A 23,817-nucleotide genomic window follows, 5' to 3' on the forward strand; every position below is an offset into this window, starting at 1 on the left:
TCAACCTTTTATAGAGTTTAATTTCAAACGGGAGGAAGAAAGGAATTAGAGATAGAGATAGAGAGAGAGAGAGAAAGGGGAGAGAAGGGAATAGGGCTTAAATACCCCTTCTTTTTAGGCTGGGCCAAAAGGCCCAAGCCCTTAGATAGCTGGGGCAAAGAAAGGAGATCAGTCCCTATTACTCACGTGACCAAAATGGAGAAACAGTCTCAGAGGCCCCCACCTCCAGCTTCCTTCAGAGCAAGCTTCTCAGAGAACCTCTCCAACCACTCAGAGCCAAAACTCTCCAACCCCCCACCAGTCCTCAGACCCCTCTATCTTTAAGGAAACCATCCAAGTTCCCTCCCCTCAGTTCTCACATCTACCAATCACTGTCCATCATTTTCCCTGTGCCAATGGTGGCTCTAGCTTAACCTAGGACCGCCCAGAGGTCTGTGGCTTTGCACATGTCTGTTGGAGGTCATATTCTCAAATAATTAAATCTTGATCTTTTGCTACAGCCCTTCCTAAATCCTGTTACCCTGAGTAGGGTAGAGATTGGAATAATTAAATTTTTATCTATGCTGCAGTCCTTCCTAAATCCTGTTAGGACTGAGTAGGGTGGAAATTTTATTTTCCAAGACTTGGTTCTGTCATTCCAAGTATCTCCATTGTATCAATTCTAAAATCAATCATGACTCAAAGAAATTCCTGTTCTATGCTTAAGCATAGGTCAAAGCCCTTTCCATTGTTCAGCAAAAGGTTTCTGTCCTAAAGTAATCTTAAGAAGGGAGGAGGAGGAACCTCCCATGCCAATGGGGTTCACATTCCAATAGACTATCACTAAGAAATTTTCCAAGTATGAAATTTCCCAATGGTGAAATTTCCAACATTTATAAGTCTAAGAAATTTTAAGGTTTACAATCCCCCCTGATGATCATTGGGAGACTAGTCTCCCCATTGATCATTTAACATAATCATTTTGTAGTTCTAAATTCACTTCTAACTAAAGATATACACAATATTCAATTTTCTAAGAGAAATTAGAATAGTGAGAGAGGAAATAGAAAAGAAAAGAAAGCAAAACCAATGTTTTGCTAGGCGCATTGACAGAAAGCCAAATTAGGGACAGTCCCTTTTGGCATAAATGTGTACAGTTACAATAAATGTTCAATCAAAAGTTCAGTCCAATCAATCACATCCAAAGTTCATTCTTGATCTTCTTGATTAAGTGTAGGTTTTCGGCATCTTTCTGCAATAGTTCATTCTCTGGATATAAAAGTTTCAAGCTTCTTTCTTGAAGATCTTTTCTCAAACAGAATCAAAATCTTTGAATTTTTTTATAAAAGTAAAATCTTAAATAAAATTCTTGGATTTTTATAAAAATACAATCTCAAACAAAAAAAAATTCAAAAATTCTTAGATTTTAAATTAAAATACAATCCCCCCTGAAGTAAGTATTTAAAAAAATATCAAGTTTAGCTCAGAATGCAATGTTCAGTTATGGGGGTGTATGTGTCAATTATCAAAAGAATAGAAAAATAAGAAAAAACATAAGAAAAATTCAAAATAGGCCTTGTATAGGTCCAGCTTAAAGTAATTTCTATCCCACAAGTATGTAGGACAGGATGCAGTAATATTTCACTTAGCCATTTGTAGCCAAGACTACAGGAAGTTGCCATAATATAAGAAGAAAAGAATTAGAATTCTATTTTGATGGGGAAATGTCATTCCCTTGTCTGATTTTTTTTTCTTTCAGAGATATAGGGAGCCAGCATGATAGTCAAGCTTTGTACTTGTTTGAGTACTTCGAAAAGAGTGTAGATACAAGGAAGTCCTACGACTTAAACATAAGTTAAGTGTTGCAACCTCGAGTCTCACTTTAATATTTCTTGTGTGCTCTATTGGCACTATTCAGGTTTAGTCTGTGCTCCTTGTTTTTATCCCTTTTCCTGGAATCAGACACAAACATTAATCACAGTCTTATAATATTTTATCAATAAATGGCAGGTTCCCATAGTTTAAAGCTTTTAGGCATATATTGATATTATAGCAAGAGTATATATATTAACTTGTATTACTGCAGGGAAAAATAATATTAATATTAATTATGTGTATCTTCAGTACAAAAAATGAGAAAAAAATCAAATATTCTGATCAAAAAAGAAATAAGAAAAATAAGAAAAAAAATCAGTAATTCAATATATTCTCGAAAAAAAAACCAGCATCCATTTGTCTATGGATTATTATCTCCAATTCATATGATAAGATAGAGTCACAATTCATATGATAGGATAGAGTCAATCAGTCTCAGCAGAAGATGCTTTCTTCACATGTGAGCAGTGAATCCAAGAGTCTCTTTCTCCAATCTTTATAGATGTTGGAGTAGTTAATAATATTTGGAATGGTCCTTCCCATGAAGGTTGAGTTGCTCCAGTTCGCTTGAAATTCTTGATATAAACTTTATCTCCTGGGTTCAGGTCATGCAGAGAAAAGTCTAATGGTCCAGCTTGTACTGCAGCTCCAGATTCATGAAGTTCACGTAGTTTGTGCTGTAACTCCTGTATATAGGAAGCAATAGTAATATCTCCCCCTAATAGCAATGTATAAGCCGGGGAGAAAGGCTTAGCCTGTATAGGCGGATGTCCAAAAAGCATCTCAAATGGTGAAATATGTAAGTCTCCTCTAGGCCTGCTTCTAAGATAAAATAGGGCCAGAGGGAGAATTTCAGGCCATTTTAAATGGGTCTCAGTGCATAATTTGCCAATCATAGTCTTAAATTCTTTATTCATCCTCTCCACTTGGCCTGAGCTCTGGGGGTGATATGGAACATGGAATTTTGGAGTTATCCCCAAGCAAGAATATATTTGGTTTAAGACAGAATCGGTAAAATGACTCCCTCTATTGGAGTCAATACGTGCTGGCAGGCCAAAACGAGGAATAATTTCCTTTAAAAGTATCTTTGCAACAAAATCTGCTGTGGCTCGGGTCGTAGGAAATGCTTCCGGCCATCTGGTTAGTTGATCTACAATTACTAGACAAAATTTATAACGTCCAGCCTTTGGCATCGTTATGAAATCTATCTGTAGATGTTCAAAAGGTGTGTAAGCCAGAGGACATCCCCCAAAGGCTTTTCCACGATATGCATGTTGGTTATATGCCTGGCAGATAGGGCAGGCTGAACATACTTTAGAGGCTATAGTAGTTATACCAGGGGCTATCCATACTCTCTTGACAGAGTCCACGATGCCCTGGGTGCCAAAATGACCATTTTTATGAATAGATTGGCAAATTTGGTTATAGAAACTTCTAGGGAGCAGGGGTTTTCCTTCAGATGACACCCATACTCCATTAATTTGTTTTGCTTTAAATTTTTGTTTCCATTTTTCCACTTCCTTTTCATTATAGGAAAGTGATAAATTTAAATTATCAGTAGTTGTTAATGTTAAAATTAATCCAGGTCCTTCTATGGCTGCTAGTTTTGCAGCTGCATCTGCTCGGTCATTTCCTCTAGAGACAGGGTCAGAGCCATCTGTATGGGCAGAGCAGTGAACTACAGCTAGGGCTTTAGGCAGTTTGAGAGCAGAAAGAACTTCATTAATAATTTCTGCATTAGCTATGGATTTTCCAGCTGAGGTTAAAAATCCTCTTTGGAGCCATAGCATCCAGTAACTTGCCCAGGGTCACACAGCTGGGAAGTGTCTGAGATCAGATTTGAACCTAGGACCTACCATTTCTAGACCTGGCTCTCAATCCACTGAGCTACCCAGCTGTCCCCCCAATTAATGTTTTATTTGCCTCCCTATGTACCCTTACTAATTATTATTTTTATTGCATTGTGATCTGAAAAGGTTGCATTTATTATTTCTGCCCTTTTGCACTTGTTTGCAATTCTTTTATGCCCTAGTACATGGTTAATTTTTGTGAATGTACCATGTGCTGCTGAAAAGATGGTGTATTCCTTTTTGTTCATATTTATTTTTCTCCACATATCTACTAACTCTAATTTTTCTAAGATTTTTATTCACTTCTCTTACCTCTTTCTTATTTATTTTTTGGTTTGATTTATCTAGTTCTTATAGAGGAAGGTTCAGGTCTCTAGTATAATTTTTCTCTCTATTTCATCCTTGAGCTCCACTAGTTTCTCCTTTAGAAATTTGGATGCTATGCTGTTTGATGCATACATATTGAGTACTGCTATTTCCTCATCATCTATATTGCCTTTTTTCAGGATGTAATTACCTTCCCTATCTCTTTTAACTAGATCTGTTTTTACTTTGGCTTTGTCAGATATCATGATTGAGACTCCTGCCTTCTTTTTCTCAGTTGATGCCCAGTAGATTTTGCTCCATTTGCTTCCCTTTACCCTATGTGTGTCTACCTTCCTCATGTGTGTTTCTTGTAGACAACATATAGTAGGATTTTGGTTTCTAATCCACTCTGCTATTTGCTTGCATTCTATGGGCGAGTTCATTCCATTCACATTCAGAGTTATAATTACCAGCTGTGTATTTCCCAACATTTTGATTTCCACTCCCAGTCCTGCCCTTTCTTCTTTCACTGTTTCCTTCTACACCAGTGTTTTGCTTTTAATCTGTCCCCCTAATTCCCACCCTTATATTACTTCCCTTTCTAACCCCTACCTTCTTATTCCCCTCTTATTTTCTTTACAGTCTTTTTAAACTACTCCCCCACCCTCTCCCTCCCTTGTATTGATCCCCCCGCACCAGTCTATTTGTTACCCTTCTACTTCTCTATAGGGCATGAATCAATTCTCTGCCCCAATGGATGTGATTGTTCTTCCCTCCTTGAGTCAATTTCAATGCACATAAGAATTAAGTATTTCCTGTCTCCAACTTCTGTACTTTTCTGGTGTATTGTTGTTCTCCCCCACTCCCTCCATGTGCTTCTTTATGACATATAAATCTACCCCATTTTGCTTCTTTTCCTATTTTTTTAGTATTAACCTCTTTTTTTACCTCTAGTTTATATATATATGTGTGTGTCTGTACACATACACACACATATGTATATAAAGCAGTTTTTAAAGTCATTATCTCATTTGGGGGGCAACCCTGAGGGGAGGTCCCATTATTATCCTAATTTTTTTACAGGTGGGGAAACTGAAGCAAAATTTAAGTGACTAGGATATTCAACAAGGAATACATTGAGAACATCATAAATTGGTTCAGATTAGTAAAGCAAATATGTATAGAGTTCCTTGTGGCTGTTTTCTACTTAGTAACAAAGAGGTGATGTCAATGATCTGAGGCATTAGTCCTTCAAACCAATTAAGTCTCAAAAATGGTTTCAATACCTTTTAATGAAAAACTAGTCCAACTTGTAGGAGGGAGGGAGGTTGAATATTGCTTCCACTAGAAGATTCCAAATGAACACAAATTCAATAAATGATATTTACAATTCATAGAGATACCTTCTTAGAGGTGGGATTCTAGTTGAGGTTTTTAAAAAAAAACTAAAAGAAACAAATTGGTGGAGAGATGAAGAGGCACATATTCTAGGCAACAAGATGACCTGTGGAAAAACATGGAGGCAAGAATAGGCATTTTATGTTCCAGGGACTTGAAAAGCAAGTTAGTCTGACTGGGGGTTATCTGTGGGCCTCTTACCCAATAAATCAAGGAAGAAAACTTTGTAGAGAGTTTGAGAAGGCCAGACTAAAGTATTTGGATTAGATATGATAAGAAACAGGGACAGCTTGTAGGTTCTTGGGCAGAGGAGAGACATAAGGAAACAATATTTGACAATTTGTTATTTCAAGCACTTGTATTAGGGCTCTTATTTTGTGATGGCTTCTTTATTTCAGAAGAACTCATGGTGTTTGGTTATAGAGAACCTATTCTGGCCATGGTTGGGGAGGAGGTGGAGTTTCCCTGCTATCTAATATCCAAACTGGATGCAGAAGACATGCAGATACGTTTTTTCCGGAACAAAATCTCTGAAATCGTCCATGACTACCAGGATAGGCAGGAGCTATTCAACAGACAGATGGTACAGTACCAGGGCCGGACACAATTATTGAAGGATTACATACAGGAAGGAAGTGTGGCCCTACGTCTCCTCCACATTATTCCTGCTGATGAAGGTCAATATGGATGTCTCTTTCAATCCAAGGACTTCTCCAACAATGCTACCTGGGAGCTGGAAGTTGCCGGTAAGTTGATTAATCTTCCTTGAAGAAGGGAACAGAATAAAGGTAGTTTCATTGAAAATCTTTTGAAAGGAACTAGGTTGATCAAGAAGACATTTAGTACTACTAAATAGAATTCTAAAGAAACAGAAAACATCCCAAGTTTTAGGAAGGTTATAGTCTACTTATGAGAGAACCCCACTTCCCAACAAAGCTCATATGTACATGCATGCACACATATACACATGATGAGGTGAAATGATTGCAAAGTAAATTGGATGGGAAAAGTGAACAAATGAATGAAAAATCATGATTAAGTGCTTACACTGTGCCAAATGTTGTACTATAGTCATCCTCAAGGAACTTACATTCTATCAGAGAAAGAAAACATATATTGGGGAATGATGGCTAAGAGGAATGTTTTGGACAGAGAAGTCAGAAGGATAGTGTTTGGAGTCATAAGGCATGTCCTTTCTAGGAATGGAGTGTTGTTTTGATTGTGGTTCTCAGAACTAAAGGTGGAAAAGGGAAGGAAGGAGGAAGGCATGCATATACAATATAGAATGGCATAAGGGTGACTGGGAAGTAGTTTAGTGAGTCTAGTCCTGGACAAAATAAAGTGTCGAATGCTTGCCACCCAGACATCCCAGAATGTAAGTTTAAGTTCCTAGTTAGAGGTAAAGACTGGAAGGCAAGAGTATGACAACTTGAAAATGACCAGGGAATAATGTAGTAGATCTGGGAAAATGCATTTGTTAAATTATAGAGCAAATTGAATATGTGATTTTTGAGAAAGAAGTCAACATTACTTGGATTTCCCTTGTTCTTCTAGGGCTGGGCTCTGATCCAAATATATACTTTGAGGGTTTTGAAGAAGGAGGCATCCGACTAACGTGTAGTTCCAAAGGCTGGTACCCCAAACCAAAGGCTATATGGAAAGATTATCAAGGACAACAACTACCTTTCCTGTCAAAAACTATAACCCAGGATGCTCAAGGACTGTTCCACTTGGAAATGTCTGTGGTGGTCAAAGAGGGAGCCCATAGCCATGTGGCTTGTTCTATCCAGAACACCCTCCTTGTGCAAAAGAAAGAATTTACACTTCATATAGCAGGTCAGTAGAAGAAATCACCATTTTCTTTTTAATTGTCCTCATTTAATAGATAATTTTCTTCTTAAGTATCATCATACTAAAGCCTTTACAGAATTAAGTGTGCCTGAAACAGGGGAGAAAGTGTTTGGGCAGATCCTGGGAGAACATTTCCATTTGACCGTTCCCCCTCAGGCACATTCATCTAACCACTTGTGGGGAAGAGTTGGGGCAAGTTTAGACACTGGCATAGTTCCAGAATTGCTATGTCAGATAGATACATATGAAGCACTCCAGCAAGCCATTGTGAAAATTCCCACTCCTTCCTTCCCCTGAGAGGTTAGATTTTTAAACGCATTAGGAAATGCCCTAACCTTCTCATTGAAGTCGTATGAAATGGTATTTTTTGGTCCCACATCGTATTTCTTTCTGTAATCACTGTCTCCTTTACTTAATGAGAGCTTTTTTTTTTTTGAGGAGGTAGAACAAAGTTTGTGAAAGTTAATCCTCTTCTGTTCTCTTTTTCTTTGATGCCCTCTAGTTCTAGTCCCAGGACCAGCCTTGTCTGACCAAACTTGTCTCTCATTTCTGATAGTCCTACACTCAGTACTCCTCTATCCAACTCAATCTATACCTACCTATCAATATAGAATGGCACAAGGGTGCCTGGGAAGCAGCTAGTTCTGGACAAGATTAGGCATTGAATGCTCGCCAACCAGGCATCCCAGAATGTAAGCTTAAGTTCCTAGTCAGAGGAGGGCAAGAACATGGCAATTTGAAAATGACCAGGGAGTAATGTGATAGATCTGGGCAAATGCATTTGATAAACTGAAGAACAAAATGAATATGTGATTGTTGAGAAAGAAGTCAATGTATGCACATTAAATACCCTGGGTCTCTAAGGGAACACAGCAAATTTTTATCACATTTATTGGCTTAAGAAAGAAAGTATACATTTGAGAGAAAGGATAAAGTTCCCAAACACCAAGCTATTTTTTCAACAGCATATCAGGGTTAAATAATAGCAGGGGAATACAAGAGTGAGAGTGAATCAGGAAGTAAACAAAAAGTAGTTTTTTGGGGGGCTGCTGGATGGCTCAGTGGATTGAGAGTCAGGCCTAAAGACGGGAGGTCCTAGGTTCAAATCTGACCTCAGATACTTCCCAGCTGTGTGACCCTGGGCAAGTCACTTGACCCCCATTGCCTAGCCCTTACCACTCTTCTGCCTTGGAGCCAATACACAGTATTGACTCCAAGACAGAAGGTAAGGGTTAAAAAAAAAAAGTAGTTTTTTCCTGCCCCTCTTTCCCCATAGGAGGGAGGGATAGGAGAGGGCAGCAGAAGAAAGATAAGGGGTTTGTAGACAATGCTTAGTTATGATAGTCTCTCCCACACTGTCTACTATGGTTTCTCAGTTTGTAATTCTTGATAAATAGTCCTAGAAGTAATTTGATCTGATCCCCCTTCTAGTCCAGCAATGGCTTCTTCTTCAGCTATTTGTGATGATTTCCTCACTTCCTCCTTCCTACCACAAACCTTTTAAGTTTTGGTTGAGATCAGACACCTAAATTTGATTATGTTGGTAATCTACTTTATAGCTGGTTGATTCCCTCTCCATGTCTCTTGAGTGGACAAAGCCAAAGGCTGGTTATATTCCTTTCGAGGGAAAGAAATTTTACAGTCCCTTGAAAAATCTGCTGAAGTATACTTTAAATTTGCAAACACACACACATACATACATAACTATACATATATGATACCTAAATATATGTATAATATATGAAAATCTTCAAAATACACAAAATCAACACTTAAAGGAATAAAGATGACAGTGATGTCAGTTTTATCTTAGCTTAGCAATAATGGCAAACCCTTTGCTATATATTGCAGATGTCTTTTTACCAAAAAATTCTGTGTGGAGAGGATCATTCATCGGAACCTTAATGGGGCTGGTTAGCCTTCTGGTGCTCTGCATGATTCTAGCATTATATTTCTTCCAGAAGCAACGAAGATCCAAAGGTAAAAAGGCAATTCTAGGTTTGGTGTCACTCAGAAAAAAAAAAAGGATGGTGTGCATCTAGAGTACATATAATGTGATATATTGCTCTCCCAATACAAAAATATATGAGGAAAAAGTATGACAGTACTACAAGAGTAATGGCTGTTAGGCAGAAAAGAACTCTTAGATTTGATGGCTAAGGGAGAAAGTATCTCTTTTTCCAATAATAATTAATCAATAAACCTTTATTAAATGCCTATTATGTTCCAGGCACTATATTCTCTTGGGAGAAGATTTGCCCAGTGAGTTTTAGAAAAGTCTCCTTCTGTCTGTCTGGGCTACAGGAAACCTGCTACTTGAAATAAAAAAAGAGATGAAGATTTCCTTCAGATATTTCAGTGCAAAAATATGTTACTAATAAATAGATTCTTAAACTGAGGTCTGTGAACTTTAAAAAACCCTATATTTTAATATAATTGGCTTCTTTCATAATTATATGAATTTTACATAATCAAAAACATTATTCTGAGAAGAGATCCATGACACACAGAAAAAAGTTAAGAACCCCTACTGTAAAAGAAGTACCTTTCTTTAAAGAAGATGTTTATGAAGATCCAGAGTAACTCCTTTTTAAATCCTCTCTTTTTTCTTCCTAGAAAAACTGAGAAAAAAGTCAGAGAAAGAAAAAGGCAAGTAAAGGCATTAAGATTTTGGATAACAACCTCTTAAATAAAGAAAAGTGGGAAAGAGAGGTCTTAATTATTGTCTAATCCAAACCTCTCAATTCTGGGTAGAAAAACTGGGGCCTAGAGCAAATTCATGTTCATATAGATAATTAGTAACATTTGGGACTAGAAAGAGATGACACCTTAAGACTGGGGGAAAAGGCAAGGATCAAAAATTAATTTAGTAGGCAAAGGATATTGGGAACAAATTTGTTATCTTCCCTTTCCATTTGTTATTATGCTCCCTGGAAGAACTTTTTTCTTCCTAATATAGGCTGACTTTCCAAGAAAGTAATGGGCACATGGGAGCTAAAATCTAGGGTTTCATGATTTCAGAGTAAGACAGTCAGCCTCAATGGTTTTAGATCCTAAAATAACCAGATGTTGGCTTGATAGTATTGAAATGTGCTTGGGCTACTTACTATCAGGAGGTTGTTCTATTTTGCTAATATATTTTTCTTTCTATTTGACTTTCAGGAAAATTCACAGCTGAGCTGGGTAAGTTCTTTAGTTGTCAGATGACGTTAGAGAGAAAAGAATAAATTGCTTTTAGATGCATTACTAGAAAGAAACAGAATGGCATTCTACTTTATTCTCCTCTAATTGATAAACCAATTGAATAGTAAGGTCCATCTTGGCAATAGGCTATATTAAATATAACATCATTTGAGGGGTTGTGAGCTCCAGGTAAGCTGGTTCTTTCACAAAATACCTATCCATTTAGATACTACTAACAATTAAAATTCCATTATTAGAAATTAATTACCTTGTGTTGCTATGCCCTTTTAAAATTCAAATACTTGATGAGTTTTGACAAAATATATGAGTAAACATGATTGAGATAAATTTTCTCCTATCATCTCAAAAAAGGGAAAAAATGTGTCAAATAAATAAAGGAACAATAATCCAAAAGAGAGAAATTTTAAAAAAAGAGGAAAGAAAGACTCACAGAAAAAGCCTTTTGGGAAAATTAAAAGAGAAATGAGTAAGAAAAAAAAAGAGATCTCCATGCAATGAATAAATATTGTGGGGGTAAAAGAAATCAAGATGGAACCTACAGAAGGAAAGAATCAAACTACAACAATGAAGACTAAATTCTCACAAGAGAGGTGAGACCTACCACATGAACTTCTGGTATGGTTCAGAACCTTATATAAATAAAGGAAGACCTGGTACCTATATGATTAAAACCAAGATCTTTGAACTAAAAATACAAGAGGACAAATGAGAATTGACACCTTAGGAAAAAAAAAAACAGTGCACATTTATAATAAAACAGTGGACACTGAGAAGTAAAATTAATCATGTGGAATATAAAAACACAAGGATGGCAGAATAAGTAAGAGAGTAAAGTTTTCTTAAATGACAAAATTAGAAGAGTAGAGGTCAAAGTCTAGTGATACAATCTAACAAATATTGATAAAAAGTAACAGAAAGATAAATGAGAAATTTATAGAAATATAGGAAAAAATAGATTGATATTTTTTAATCCAATGAGAGTCTTAAGATGATTGTGTATGTAGTTCTCAGCTATTTGGAATTTTTACAAAATTTAGGACATAAAAACTGATAATTAGATTCAGAACTGCAGAAAAGCTAAATATATCTTTTCAATGCAGGTTTAAATGAAGATTAAAATGAGATCATAAATAATGAGCAAATGAAGAACAAATAATTCAACCTATATAAAAAAGAAGAATACAGCACCTGTGCTAACATAAAAAATTTTGAAATAAAACTATGAGATTTTGAAGAAGATACTCCATATATCTGACTATGGAGGTATATGGAATATTTTATATATATATACATATATATATTTATAAACAAATAAGAAAAAGAGAAGCCTAACAAGCTTAGCATACAATTAGTGAAACTAGAAAAATAACAAATTACCTATATTTGTAAACAAGTATAAAAATGATTTTGAAAATCAAAGGGAAAATAAACAGAATTGTAAATATGAGCAAATGAGCAAAACAAAGGAACTGTTAAAGGGTACCAAATTATCAAAGCCCAAAAATTAGAAGGGAAATTTTGCAGCAAATGGAAAAGAACAAAGAAAATTATCAGAAACTATTGTGATCAATTATTGCCAACAAAACAAAACAAAACAAAATAAATTTATTTAAATAATGATAGTTTAAAAAATTTAATTAAGAAAGTAAATAGATAAACTAAGTAACCTATGAGCAAGTTCATAATAAAAAGTGAATAATTCCCATAGAACAAATACCAAGGTAGTCAGATTTACAAATAAATGCATCAAATATTTAAAGAAACATAATCCCTTTTTTCCATATATGATGAAAGCACCCAATCAACTTTTTCTATGAAAGACATAAATAGGTGGTTAAAACACTAGACCTGTGGTTAAGAATATCTGAGTTCAAATTTTACCTCCAACCATGGGCAAGTCATTTAACCCATCCTATACTTACTGTTCTTTGCAAACCTTGAGCTAAATAAATGCTAGGTATTAATATTGTTGTTGTTATATATACAATCTTGATTTCTATGTCAGAGAAAGTAAACAAAAAAAGAAAATTGTAAATTAACACTGCAATGTAAATCTATACAAAAAGACTAAATAAAATACAATATAGAGTATGATACTACATACAAAAATTTTTTTTTGTTATAACCAAGCGTGGTTTTTACCTAGAATGCAAGAAATGCCAAAATTCCACAATGCAAAAGCAGTTAATATAATAAATTATACTGATAACAAAATATATAATAATGTAAGTATATGCAGAAAAAGTCAGACAAAATAAAGCATTCATTTATATTAATCACTAAATAGCAGAGGAATGGAAGAATCTTTCATTTAATTGAATATTTAATATATTCAAAAGGGTTTCTGTGAAACCAAAATTTAGCATTCTTTATAAAAAAATATTGGGGGTTCAGCTGGGTGGCTCAGTGAATTGAGAACAAGGCCTAGAGACAGGAAGTCCTAGATTCAAATTTGGCCTCAGACACTTCCCAGCTGTTTGACCTTGGGCAAGTCACCTAACCCCCATTGTCTACCAAAAAAAAAAAGAAATATTGGAAAATTTCCCAATAAAATCATGAGTGAATTAAGCATTGTTCTAAAAAAGGTGGACATAGGAATAAAACAAGCAAAAAAAGAAACAGACTAAATATGAACCAAAAAAGTGGCAAAAGTCTATCCTTCTTTGGAGCTGCTGCTGATCTATTTGTAAGAGAACAGAAATATGGAGGAAGGTACCTCAGAGACCATCAAATCCCAACTCCTTATTCCTGTGTGACCCTGGGCAGCTGAGGAAAATGAGGCCAAAGGAGGTTAAGAAATTATCCCAAAATAACACAGTAGAATATGTCAGAGGTGGAATTTGAGTTCTGGCCTTCTGACTCTAGAGCTAATGTTTCCACTGTACTATATTAAATACATTTATATTATTTAACTAAACCTTTATTAACTAAGAGACAAGCGAATTATAAGACACAGTAAGGCACTTGAGAGCACTGTATTTGTGGGGAGGAGGAAAGAAAAAAAGGCAGGGGAGAGTGTAGAAATAAGAAAGTGACACTGAAAACTAATTTTTGCATGTTTAGAACAATAACATTTTAGAGCTAGAGGGTGCCTGGGTGCAATCTAATGTCTTAATTTTATAGATAAGGAAGCAAGTAGAGTGACTTAAAAAAGGTAAGACATCTGGTTAGTGGCAGAGCTGGGACTACAGTTTCTATCTCCTATGTGCCAGGGTGTTCTTAAAACTATGCCTCATTTCCTGTTGTTGAGGAAATAGTGAGTTGAAAGAAACCATTATGGGAGTGTGCTGGAGTCAGCTCTAACGACTCTAGGTGATTTAAAATTTTTGGTGTGAATATTAGCATCTCAGAAATTGGCAACTACTACAAATCAGGAGTTGATTTATTGCGTTATTAATTGTCTAGACTTAAAGTGATGGAGAAAATATTAATAATGTAGATTAAGCTTAAAAAGTGTGTTATGTGCAATTTTTTCTGCATTTTTGAAAGAATGGGTGTTAAACATTGACTAGCACACCTCTGCCTGCAAGTACCAAACTGTGAAGTTTGTCTTCATGACCTTTGGTGCCCTGTTCCTTTTTTCTCTTTCTGAACATTTTTCCCCTTCTCTTTAAGATCTCTCTTGCCTTCTCTTGAGGGCAGCTAAGTGGATCAGTGGATTCAGAGCTAGATACAGAAGGTCTTGGTTTCAAATGTGGCCTTGGATACTTTCTAGCTGTGTGACCCTGGGCAAGTCATTTAACCCCTATTGCCTTGTCCTTATCACTCTTCTGCCTTGGAACCAATATATAATATTGATTCTAATATGGAAGGTAAAGGTTTTTGTTTTTTTTAAAAACTCTTTCTCTCTATAGGTTTTTACTCTGACTACCAACATTTCTGGGAAGTATAAGTGTGAAGTGTGTGTGTGTGTGTGTGTGTGTGCGTGTGCGTGTACTCACAGACCCACATATAAAATCCTTACTTTCTGTCTTAGTATTAATTCTAAGACAGAAAAGCAGCAAGGGCTAGGAAATTGGATTAAATAAGTTGCCCAGGGTCACTCAACTTGAAAGTGTCTGAGGCCAGATATGAACCCAGTTCCTCCTGACCCCAGGCATGGCTCTCTATCAACTATGCTATCTAGCTACTCTCAGGAAGTATATTTGATGTCATTAAAACCACAATGTGAATTCCTTTTAATGGGATACTCTCCTCTATCTAAAGAGTTGTAAGAATGAATATCTAATAAAGCAACTAAGAACTCTTCAGCACCTAGGTCAGAGAACACCTTTTGGCAAGCTCCTTCCATTCCATTCCATTCCATTGGTGATCACTCTGTTTCCCAAGACTTGTTTGGTTCTAAGTTTGCACAGGGGTATTTCTGTCCAGAAAACAAAACAAAACAAAAAACAAATCACTAGTAACTCCTTTAAAATGAGTCTGATCATCGGGGAATTAAGATGATATAAATACACACACACACGTAAATTAAAATAGAAAAACTAAAGTAAAAACAAAAAGAAACCTGATCTCTTGGGAAAGGCATAACAGTCCTTCACCAGTGCTTGGTTCCTTTTAGACCAGTGCACTCCACACCCTTTCCAGGGTGGATTTCTAGAGAGCAATCTGGAATTTTTCCTCTTTTGAGGGAAGGAAAGGAGAAAGAAAAGAGGGGAGGAATAGCTAAAGGTGGCAGAAGAAGGAGGAGAAAAGAAGGGAAAGGAGAGTGGGTAAGGAATAAAAGTGCTTTAAGACCTTGGAAACTCTTGCCACCTAAGGATATTCCCTTCTGATTTTGGAATGGTCCTCTTGTTCTAAGCAGCTTAGTGAATTGATATATTTCTTGGTTTATTTTATAGGTAAGCTTCAGACAGAAATAGGTGAGTATTCTCTCTCAGAACTCTCTTATACCTTTGAATCGATTTCATTGTGTTTGGGGGTCTGCTACTCTGTATGCCTGTTCATCATCTCCCAACTAGTTCAGTGAACCAAAAGAGACTGTTACGGAGCAGGCGGTTGTACTTTTATTCTTACCTCTTTCCTTTGGTTTCAGATTGGAGAAGGGCAGAAGGACAGGCTGGTGAGTGATTCAGTGTGTGTGTGTATATGTGTGTGTGTGTGTGTGTGTCTTTCTAAGTTGGTTCAAAACACTTCACCCATCCCAAGTTATTCCCTCCTATTCTGACAATGTTTTTGTCCTCTTTGTGAATTGATAGGGTTGAAGGCTTAGAATTTGATGAAAATTTAAAGATCATTTATATTAACTGGCTCATTTCACAAGGGCAGCTAGGCAATGCTACAGTAGACAGACTGCCAGACCTAGAGTCAGGAAGATCTGAGTTCAGATCTGGCCTCAGATACTTAGTAGCTATGTGACACTAGACAGGTCACTTAACCTGTTTGCTTCAGTTTCCTTATCTATAAATGAGTTGGGAGATGGACACACCACTCCATTCCAGTATCTTTGCCAAGAAATCTCAAATGGGACACAAAGAAGCAGACATGTCTGAAACCATTCAACAACAACTTATTTCACAACTGAGGCAATTGAGAGATGAGGGAAAGATACTAATTTGAACTAATTTGAATATATTGCTTTGTAAACATAGGTATTTTCATTTTGTGTGTGTGTGTGTGTGTGTGTAACTAAACCATAAGCTTAGGGAAAGCAAATTTGTCTTCTTTTTCTTTTGCATTGCCTTACATCAAGGTTCCATACATAGTCACTGGCCATTCTAGTGTTGCTCACTTATTCAGCAGGTGGAAAAATTTTCTTAAGTGCCTGCTATGTAACATGACTTATATCTTCAAGGTATTTACAGTGTAGTAGGAGAAAAGATAAGCCCTAACATGAAATATTGCATGATAACTGATATAAGGCAGCACTTGAAGGATTCATGATTTTGTTGGTGTGGACACTCCCTATACTAACACAGATGGAAAATTCTATTTGTAGTTTTTGTAAATTGCTGTCCTTCCCCCTGCCCCCTCCAAATACTGATCACTGAAAGACCAACTTTCTCTTCCAACTGGATACAAACTCCAAGAATTTTGTGTTGTTAATTAGCACAGTCTTTATTTTTTTAAAAACTGTTACCTTTGCCTTAAAACTGATACTGAATATAGGTCCCATGTTGGGAGGCAAGAGTTAGGCAGGATCCTGACTTGCCCAGAATCACACAGAGAGGAAGTGTCTGAGACCAGATTTGAACACAGAACTTATTCTCTATTTATTAAGCCACCTAGCTAGCATAGTCTTCAAAAACCTAGGTCATTTTGAAAATATTATGAGACTTGGGGACGAGAACTTTAATAAAGGGTAAGTGCCAATCTAGCTTTGAGGAGAGTACAGAGAAGGAAGGACTAACATTACGGTGTTGTATAAATGCAGGTTGTGGTGGTGGTAGTGATGGAGGAGACAGTATTAGAGCTGGGTCTTGAAGGATGGAATGGTGGTGACTGGAGATGAAGGGAGGGGTTGGGAATAGAGCATGCTATATAGGCAGATTACCTAGCTACTCATTAACTTCCTAGGGGTGGCCCTAAAGTCCACTCTCTTTCCCCACTCATGCCTCACATAACAATTTATTTTGTTTGGATCTCAAGCAGTTAATTCTTTCTATTCCTATTCTCTTTGGAGTTATTAGCTAATATTTCTCTCTCTCTTTTTTTCAGAATGGAGAGCAGCCAAAAGATATGCAGGTAACCAGAGCAGATGAACCATGCTTTTATTTTGTATACTCTAAAGATGCCTATTTGCAAACCTTAAAGCACGGTATGTTGTGTTATGCACACATGTATATACAAGCAATGACGATTATGCTTATTATAGTACTCTATCATAAGAAGGTACTCAATGAATTCTGCTTGCTGACTGGCTGACTAGAGTGCCCGGCACTATACTTTTCTATCTCATTTGATCCTCACAACAACCCTAAGAAGTAGGTATTATTATTTATCCCCACTTTACAGAAAAATAAACTGAGGCAGGCAGCAGTAAAATAATTTCCCCAATATCTCACAGCTAGTGTCTGAGACCAGATTTGATCTTAGATTTGCCTAACTCCAGGCCCTATTCTCTGTTCAATGTGCCACCTAGCTACAGTTAACATGATCTTAATCTCAACTGGACAATGAGAAAAAGACGGTAGCAAGTATAGGTGTGCATGTGTGCATATACACAGACTTTCAAAATTGGAATGTACCTGAGAAATAAATAATCTAGTTCAACTTATCCCTGAATTTTGCAATGTTCTTTATAATTTCCCTAATATCAATATTAAGTGCCTAATATGTGGTCCTTCTGCTTCCACTTGAAGATATTAATTGACAGGGAGCCTACCATCTGGGTTAGTTAGACCCTTCTACTTTTGCACTTATTTTTAAAAAGTTTTATTTTCATACTCAAAATCAAGTTCTCTACAACTCTCATCTATTGTTTCTCACCCTGTCTTCTGGATTTAAGTATAACAAGTGAATTCCCTAGTTTGCATGACAGCTTTTTTTTTTAAGATATATATTTGAAAGTGGATTTCATGAACCTTAGTCTTCTCTTCTTCAGGTTGCTCTTGCCTGTATAGATATATGTAAAAATATGTGCCTATGTGTATGTGTTTATATAATCCACATTCATTCTTATTCCACAGATTACTTACGATTTTTTGCTATAGTCTCTCATTTCAGATCATTTCTTTAGTTCAGCCCTATTTTGAAAAGCTCGCTTTAGCTCTGTGATATTGTCAGGGGCAAAGCAGTGTAACTCAGACCCAAGTCCACAAAAGATTTTAGGGTATGTCATCTTAGTCCAACACCATCTCTTGGTTCTTGTGTGTTTACACAAGTTTTCAAAGTAAGGTGAGAGTAGAAGTTCCTTTACCACCTTCAAAGAATCAAAATCCAGCTAGAAATGTACTTCCAACTTTAGGAGTTAGGGAAGGGACAGGGACTATTTTCACACACAAAGAAACACCTAAGAATTTTTACCTCTGGGGCAAGGGGAGTTGGGCAGGTTAAGGCAGGGAGGAATTTATCTGTCAGCTAGAGGAAGTGAATCTCCTGACATCATGAGATCTCAGTCTAAACAGCTGAATCAGTGGTTGTTCCTGGGGTGAAGATGAAGGGGTGAGAAGCTCACATGGGATATGGTTTCAGGAAAGAAGCAGCATACTTTAGGATTAGGCTGCTTCTGAGGCTGGATAAGTGAGGTGCTGAGAAGGGAGAGCAAATACACCCCCAGATAAGGCTGTTGGTACTTTCTAAATTGCCTGCCCTGGGTAATGCTGTCATGGCCCCACTCTAGTTTTAATTTTGTTTATATGTTATATTCAAGACAATAAGTCCCAAGTGAGGATAAGCTTACCCAGGGTTGTACAATGATGTGAGGGAAGAACCAGGGAAATCACAGACTCTCTGCATCCCTTTCACAGATTAACCCTCTTCCTTTCTACACAGTGAATGTAACTCTGGATCCAGATACTGCTCATCCTGGCCTTAATGTCTCTGAAGATGGCAAGAGTGTTTTCTATTGGAATATTAAGCAGGACCTGCCAGATAACCCTAAGAGATTTGAAAACCAACTTTGTGTCCTAGGTCAGGAGGGTTTCATTTCAGGGAAGCACTACTGGGAGGTAGAGGTGGGGGAGAAAAGCAGGTGGCTCTTAGGTGTGTGTTCTGACTCAGTGGACCGCAAAGTAGAGGGAAAACTATGCCCTGGGATGGGTTACTGGGTGATAGGACTGTGGAATGGCTGTGAGTATTTTATCTTCAATCCTCATCGAGTATCTCTAACATTGAGAGTGCCTCCCAGGCGAGTAGGGGTCTTCTTGGACTATGAGGCTGGAAAGGTCTCTTTCTTCAACGTGACTGACAATTCCCACATATTCACCTTCACTGACAAATTCTCTGGGACTCTTCGCCCCTATTTTCGACCCCGATCCCAAGATGGAGGAGAACAGGTCATTCCTTTGACCATCTGCCCATTGCCCAAAAAGGGTGATAGAGTAGCTGCTGAAGATGATGATTGTGACACCTGGTTACAACCTTATGATTTATCAGAGAGTGCTGAAATTAGGATCCTCAATACCTTTGTAGAGTAACTTTCTCAAAATGTGCAATCTGTGCTTTGGGGAAATCTCCACCATTCAAGTCTCCCAGGAAGCAACAAAGCTTATATCAGCACACAAATACTATGTAGTCAGTTCAGAATTATCTATAATCATGGAAGAGGAGAAGTCATACTGAGTGGAGGGCATTATTCATGCGATTTGGCTAATACTTTAAGTTCCACCTGCTTCTAGCCCCCTCCTCCCCAATCTTTTTACTAGAGTTGTTCATGGACTAATTAGAACTTTACCTATATCCCTGCTCCCCACTCTGGCTTACTGACATTCCCACTCGCTGGTCATAATAAGTCATCACTATGTCAAAAGAGCAGGCAGCAAAAGGGAAAGAAAAGAGAGGGGTATGGATATTCATAAAATAAACATTCTCTATTCTAGATGAAAAATAAATAAATGATATATTTATTAGATATTCTTAATGAACCAAAAAGGAAACATACTGATTAGTCATAAGCAGTTAACTATCCTACAGGAACAATGCGACTGTTACTTAAACAATATGTTGTGGATTCATTTTTAAAAGAACATCTATTGCTAAAGGTTTGGTAATAAGAAAGGTTTTTAAAATTAAAAGCATTTTTTTTTAAAGCTTGCCTCTGGGATTTATTCGCTTAGCCTATTCTCTTGTTCTCAGTGATCTCATAAAGGATGTTTAATCATGTTTTGCTGTTTACAGTATAATCAGATGAAATAAAATCCTTTAAAAAGTTAGTGTGTGGGTTAGACTGGTGTTGTAAAATTATTAAATAAAAGATTGCCATGGAAATCATAAAATAAAATTTTGTTCTCTAGAATTATTTGTCTTAGTATCATTTTGGGAATCTCCCATCATTGAGCTTCCATATTACCACTGGCAAAATAAATGTAGAATTGTTTCTTCAAAGAATAGAAAATAATCTAGAGCTGGTAAGCTGATGAGTTTGCTCAACCGTTAGAGGATTTATCCTGGCTTTGGGATCTACCTTTGTGTCTTAACCATAAACAACAACAAAAAAGATAATATAGAAGTCAAAATGTAAATTAAAATGATCTTTTAGAAATCATTTATGTTTCCTTCTTTCCTATTTTAAAGCACATAGGAATTATCTTTAATACTACAATATAAAGGCTATATATTTCCCCTAATTCTACCCAGCCTTTATACCTTTTCCCATGCAATCAGACAAATTGAGCTTATTCCCATTCAGTTCAAAAATGTAAAATATTTATTACCAATGTAGATTGGGAACAACTTTGCAGTTTAAGATTTTAGTAAAGTAATTTGCCCAAGGTCACAGAGAGTCTAAGTCAGAGGCAAGACTAGAACCAAGATCTTCCTGCCTCTGGTGCCCCTGACTCTAGTCACTATATTATACTGACTTTGTGTATGATAATCTAGTCTAGTCTTCTCATTTCAGAGCTGAGGGACCTGAGATGTTTAATGACTAGTTCAAGTCACTCAGGAATACCAAGGGAGATTTCATTAAAGAAGCAGTGGCTAAGCAGGGCCTTGAAGGAAGAAAATATTTCAATGGTTGGGGATAAAGAGGTTCCAGACATAGAACTCTTTCTTGGGAGATGACTCCCTAAAAGAACATGGCATACAATCAGATAGAAAAAACTTGAGGTAAAAATGCTGTTACTTCTGTCAGTTCCAGTGAATCATACCAGAAGGATAGGCTGATCATGGAAATTAAAAAAATAAATAAGTAAACAAAAAATTCAATCGTGAAAAACCTAAAACTAGGAGAAAAATAAAAATCCCTTTTAGAAAGAGTTCCCACATTCTCCATTGCCAAATCTTTAAAGGAAGCCAAGGGACTTCCAGGTAAGCATGGCAGCAGATTAGACCCAGCTTGCTTTCCCTCCTCAGACCCAACGATACAGACGACTTCAAAACACCCCCCCAAAAAAAAAAACATCCTCATAAGAACGGAGGGCCCTTACAGTAGAGCACAGCACTGAAGGTATGTGGGACATGGGCATTTCCACACTATAAGGGAATGAAAAAGCTCCCACCCAAACCTGAGCTGACCCACCCTCCCCCACCACACCTATGGAGCCAGAGTTAAAGTCAGCACATGCCAGAACCAATGAGTGAGTGAGGGGTACACCAGGAGTAAGCAACGGGAAGCTCCAGGTCTTGGGAGCTACTAAGACCACCAAGGACTTACCCCTGAGAGCAGTAAAACCTGAAACCCTAGCAGGTAGGCAAGGGGAGCTCAGATCTCGAGCGCTCAGAACCAGTGTGCCATAATCAATGAGTGTTTGAAGGGCACCCCTGAAGTGAGCAAGGGGCACCTATAGGTCTTGGGAGTTGATTAAGACCACCAAGGACCCACCCCTGTGAGCAGTAACACCTGAAATGCTGGCAGGCAGGGGAGGGCAGACCTTGGGCTCCCCCAGGAAGATAGCCCAGCTGCAGAGAATTGAGAGCTGGCCCGGGGCAAAAAGCCTTGAACATTAGATGCATATACTGGAAAGGGAAGGGAAAACCATAGAGATGGCAAACAGTGCCCAGGAACAACTTCCCAACACCAAGAAAAGCATGAAAAAGGGGTTGACTTTGGATAGTTTTTAAGGAGGAAAAATATAGACTGCAGAGGAAATAGCAGAAGAGGAAACCCAAATGAATGCTCCAAAACCTTCCAAAAGAAATGGAAATTGTCCACAAGCTCTTGAAGAATTTAAATTGGAGGTTATAAAAAAAAGATTGAAGCCTTCTGGCATGAAAAATGGGATATAATGCAAAGAGAATTTAACAATCTGAGGGACAAGAACTCCCAATTGGAGAAACAGCTGGAAGACTCAAAAAGCAGGATAGATCAAACTGAAAAGGAAAACCAGTCTTTAAAGACCAGAATTAGGCAAGTGGAAGACAATGATCTTGCAAAACGGCAAGAATTAATAAAGCAAAGTAAAAAAATTTACAAATTAGAAGAAAACAAAATATCTCATTGATAAGGTGATAGATCAGGAAAATAGAGGAAGGAGAGACAATTTGAGAATCATTGGTCTACCTGAAAAGCCAGAAATAAACAGGAATCTTGACATCATAATACAAGATATCATCCAAGAAAACTGCCCTGAGATTCTGGAACAAGGGGACAAAATAGACATTGAAAGAGTTCATAGAACATCCACTACACTAAATCCCCAAAAGACAACTCCCAGGAATGTAATTGCCAAATTCTAAAGCTTTCAAGCTAAGGAGAAAATCCTACAAGAAGCCAGAAAGAAACAATTCAGATACCAAGGAGCTCCAATCAGAATCACACAAGACCTGGCAGATTCCACACTGAACAACCGCAAGGCCTGGAACACGATATTCAGAAAGGCAAGAGAACTAAGTCTTCAACCAAGAATCACTTATCCATCAAAACTGAATATATACTTCCAGGGGAAAGTATGGGCATTCAACAAAATAGAAGATTTCCAAGTATTTGTAAAGAAAAGACCAGAACTCAATGGAAAGTTTGATATCCAAACACAAAGAGCAAGAGAAACATGAAAAGGTAAATATGAAAGAAAGGGAAAAGGAGAAAAATGTTTTTTTTCTTTTATTCAAACTCTCTTCAATAAAGTCTACATTTAGATCAAATTATATATATTAATATGTGGGGAAAATGTTATGTGTAATTCTCAAAAATTGTATGCATTATTAGAGTAATTAGAAGAATCATACATAGGGAAAGATTGGGTCATTAAGATGATATGGAGAAAGGGGTGGGAAGAGAGAAAAAGGGAGGGAGGGAATCGATGATGGAATCAAGATATACTTGAAGAAATAGAAATAAATTAAATAGAATAGTCCTTGTCACACAAAGATACACATGGGAAGGGGAGGGGAAGAATTCTCCTATAAGAAGGAGAGGAAGAGAGTGCTAATTGGTACTATTTAAACCTTACTCTCAGTGAAATCAAATCCGAGAGGGAAGAGCATCTAGATCCATTGGGATCTTGAATTCTATCTTATCCAACAGGGTAAGGGAGAAGGTAAAATTAAGGGGGGGTGGGGGAGGGAATACAAAAAGGGAGGGATGGAGAGGGAGGAGAGAAATTAACAGACCCTAAAAAAATAAGGGAACAAAAAAGGAGGGGCTAGAAAGGGAAGAATATCAAGGGAGGCGACTAGGGGGACTGATTTAAAGTAAATCACCGGTTTAAAAGGTTATAGCAAAAGAAGAAAGGTCAGAATTAGGGGAGGAGATAAAAATGCCAGGGAAGTCACAAGTGATAATCATAACTTTGAACATGAATGGGATGAACTCACC

General features: G+C 37.1%; 1 protein-coding gene across 1 annotated transcript in view; it reads left to right on the forward strand.

Annotated features, from left to right (window-relative positions):
- Positions 1 to 20,152, forward strand: part of BTNL9 (butyrophilin like 9) — a 33,302-nt gene extending 13,150 nt beyond the window's left edge. The window contains exons 3-11 of the mRNA XM_007483342.3: positions 5,807 to 6,154; positions 6,963 to 7,244; positions 9,111 to 9,239; positions 9,876 to 9,908; positions 10,422 to 10,442; positions 15,305 to 15,325; positions 15,499 to 15,525; positions 17,121 to 17,147; positions 18,897 to 20,152. Coding sequence (XP_007483404.1) covers positions 5,807 to 6,154; positions 6,963 to 7,244; positions 9,111 to 9,239; positions 9,876 to 9,908; positions 10,422 to 10,442; positions 15,305 to 15,325; positions 15,499 to 15,525; positions 17,121 to 17,147; positions 18,897 to 19,540 — 1,532 coding nt within the window. The 3' untranslated portion in view covers positions 19,541 to 20,152. The remainder of the gene's footprint in view (positions 1 to 5,806; positions 6,155 to 6,962; positions 7,245 to 9,110; positions 9,240 to 9,875; positions 9,909 to 10,421; positions 10,443 to 15,304; positions 15,326 to 15,498; positions 15,526 to 17,120; positions 17,148 to 18,896) is intronic.
- Positions 20,153 to 23,817: the final 3,665 nt, after the last annotated feature.

The sequence above is a fragment of the Monodelphis domestica genome, chromosome 2 (genome assembly GCF_027887165.1).
Source record: "Monodelphis domestica isolate mMonDom1 chromosome 2, mMonDom1.pri, whole genome shotgun sequence".
NCBI lineage: Eukaryota > Metazoa > Chordata > Mammalia > Didelphimorphia > Didelphidae > Monodelphis > Monodelphis domestica.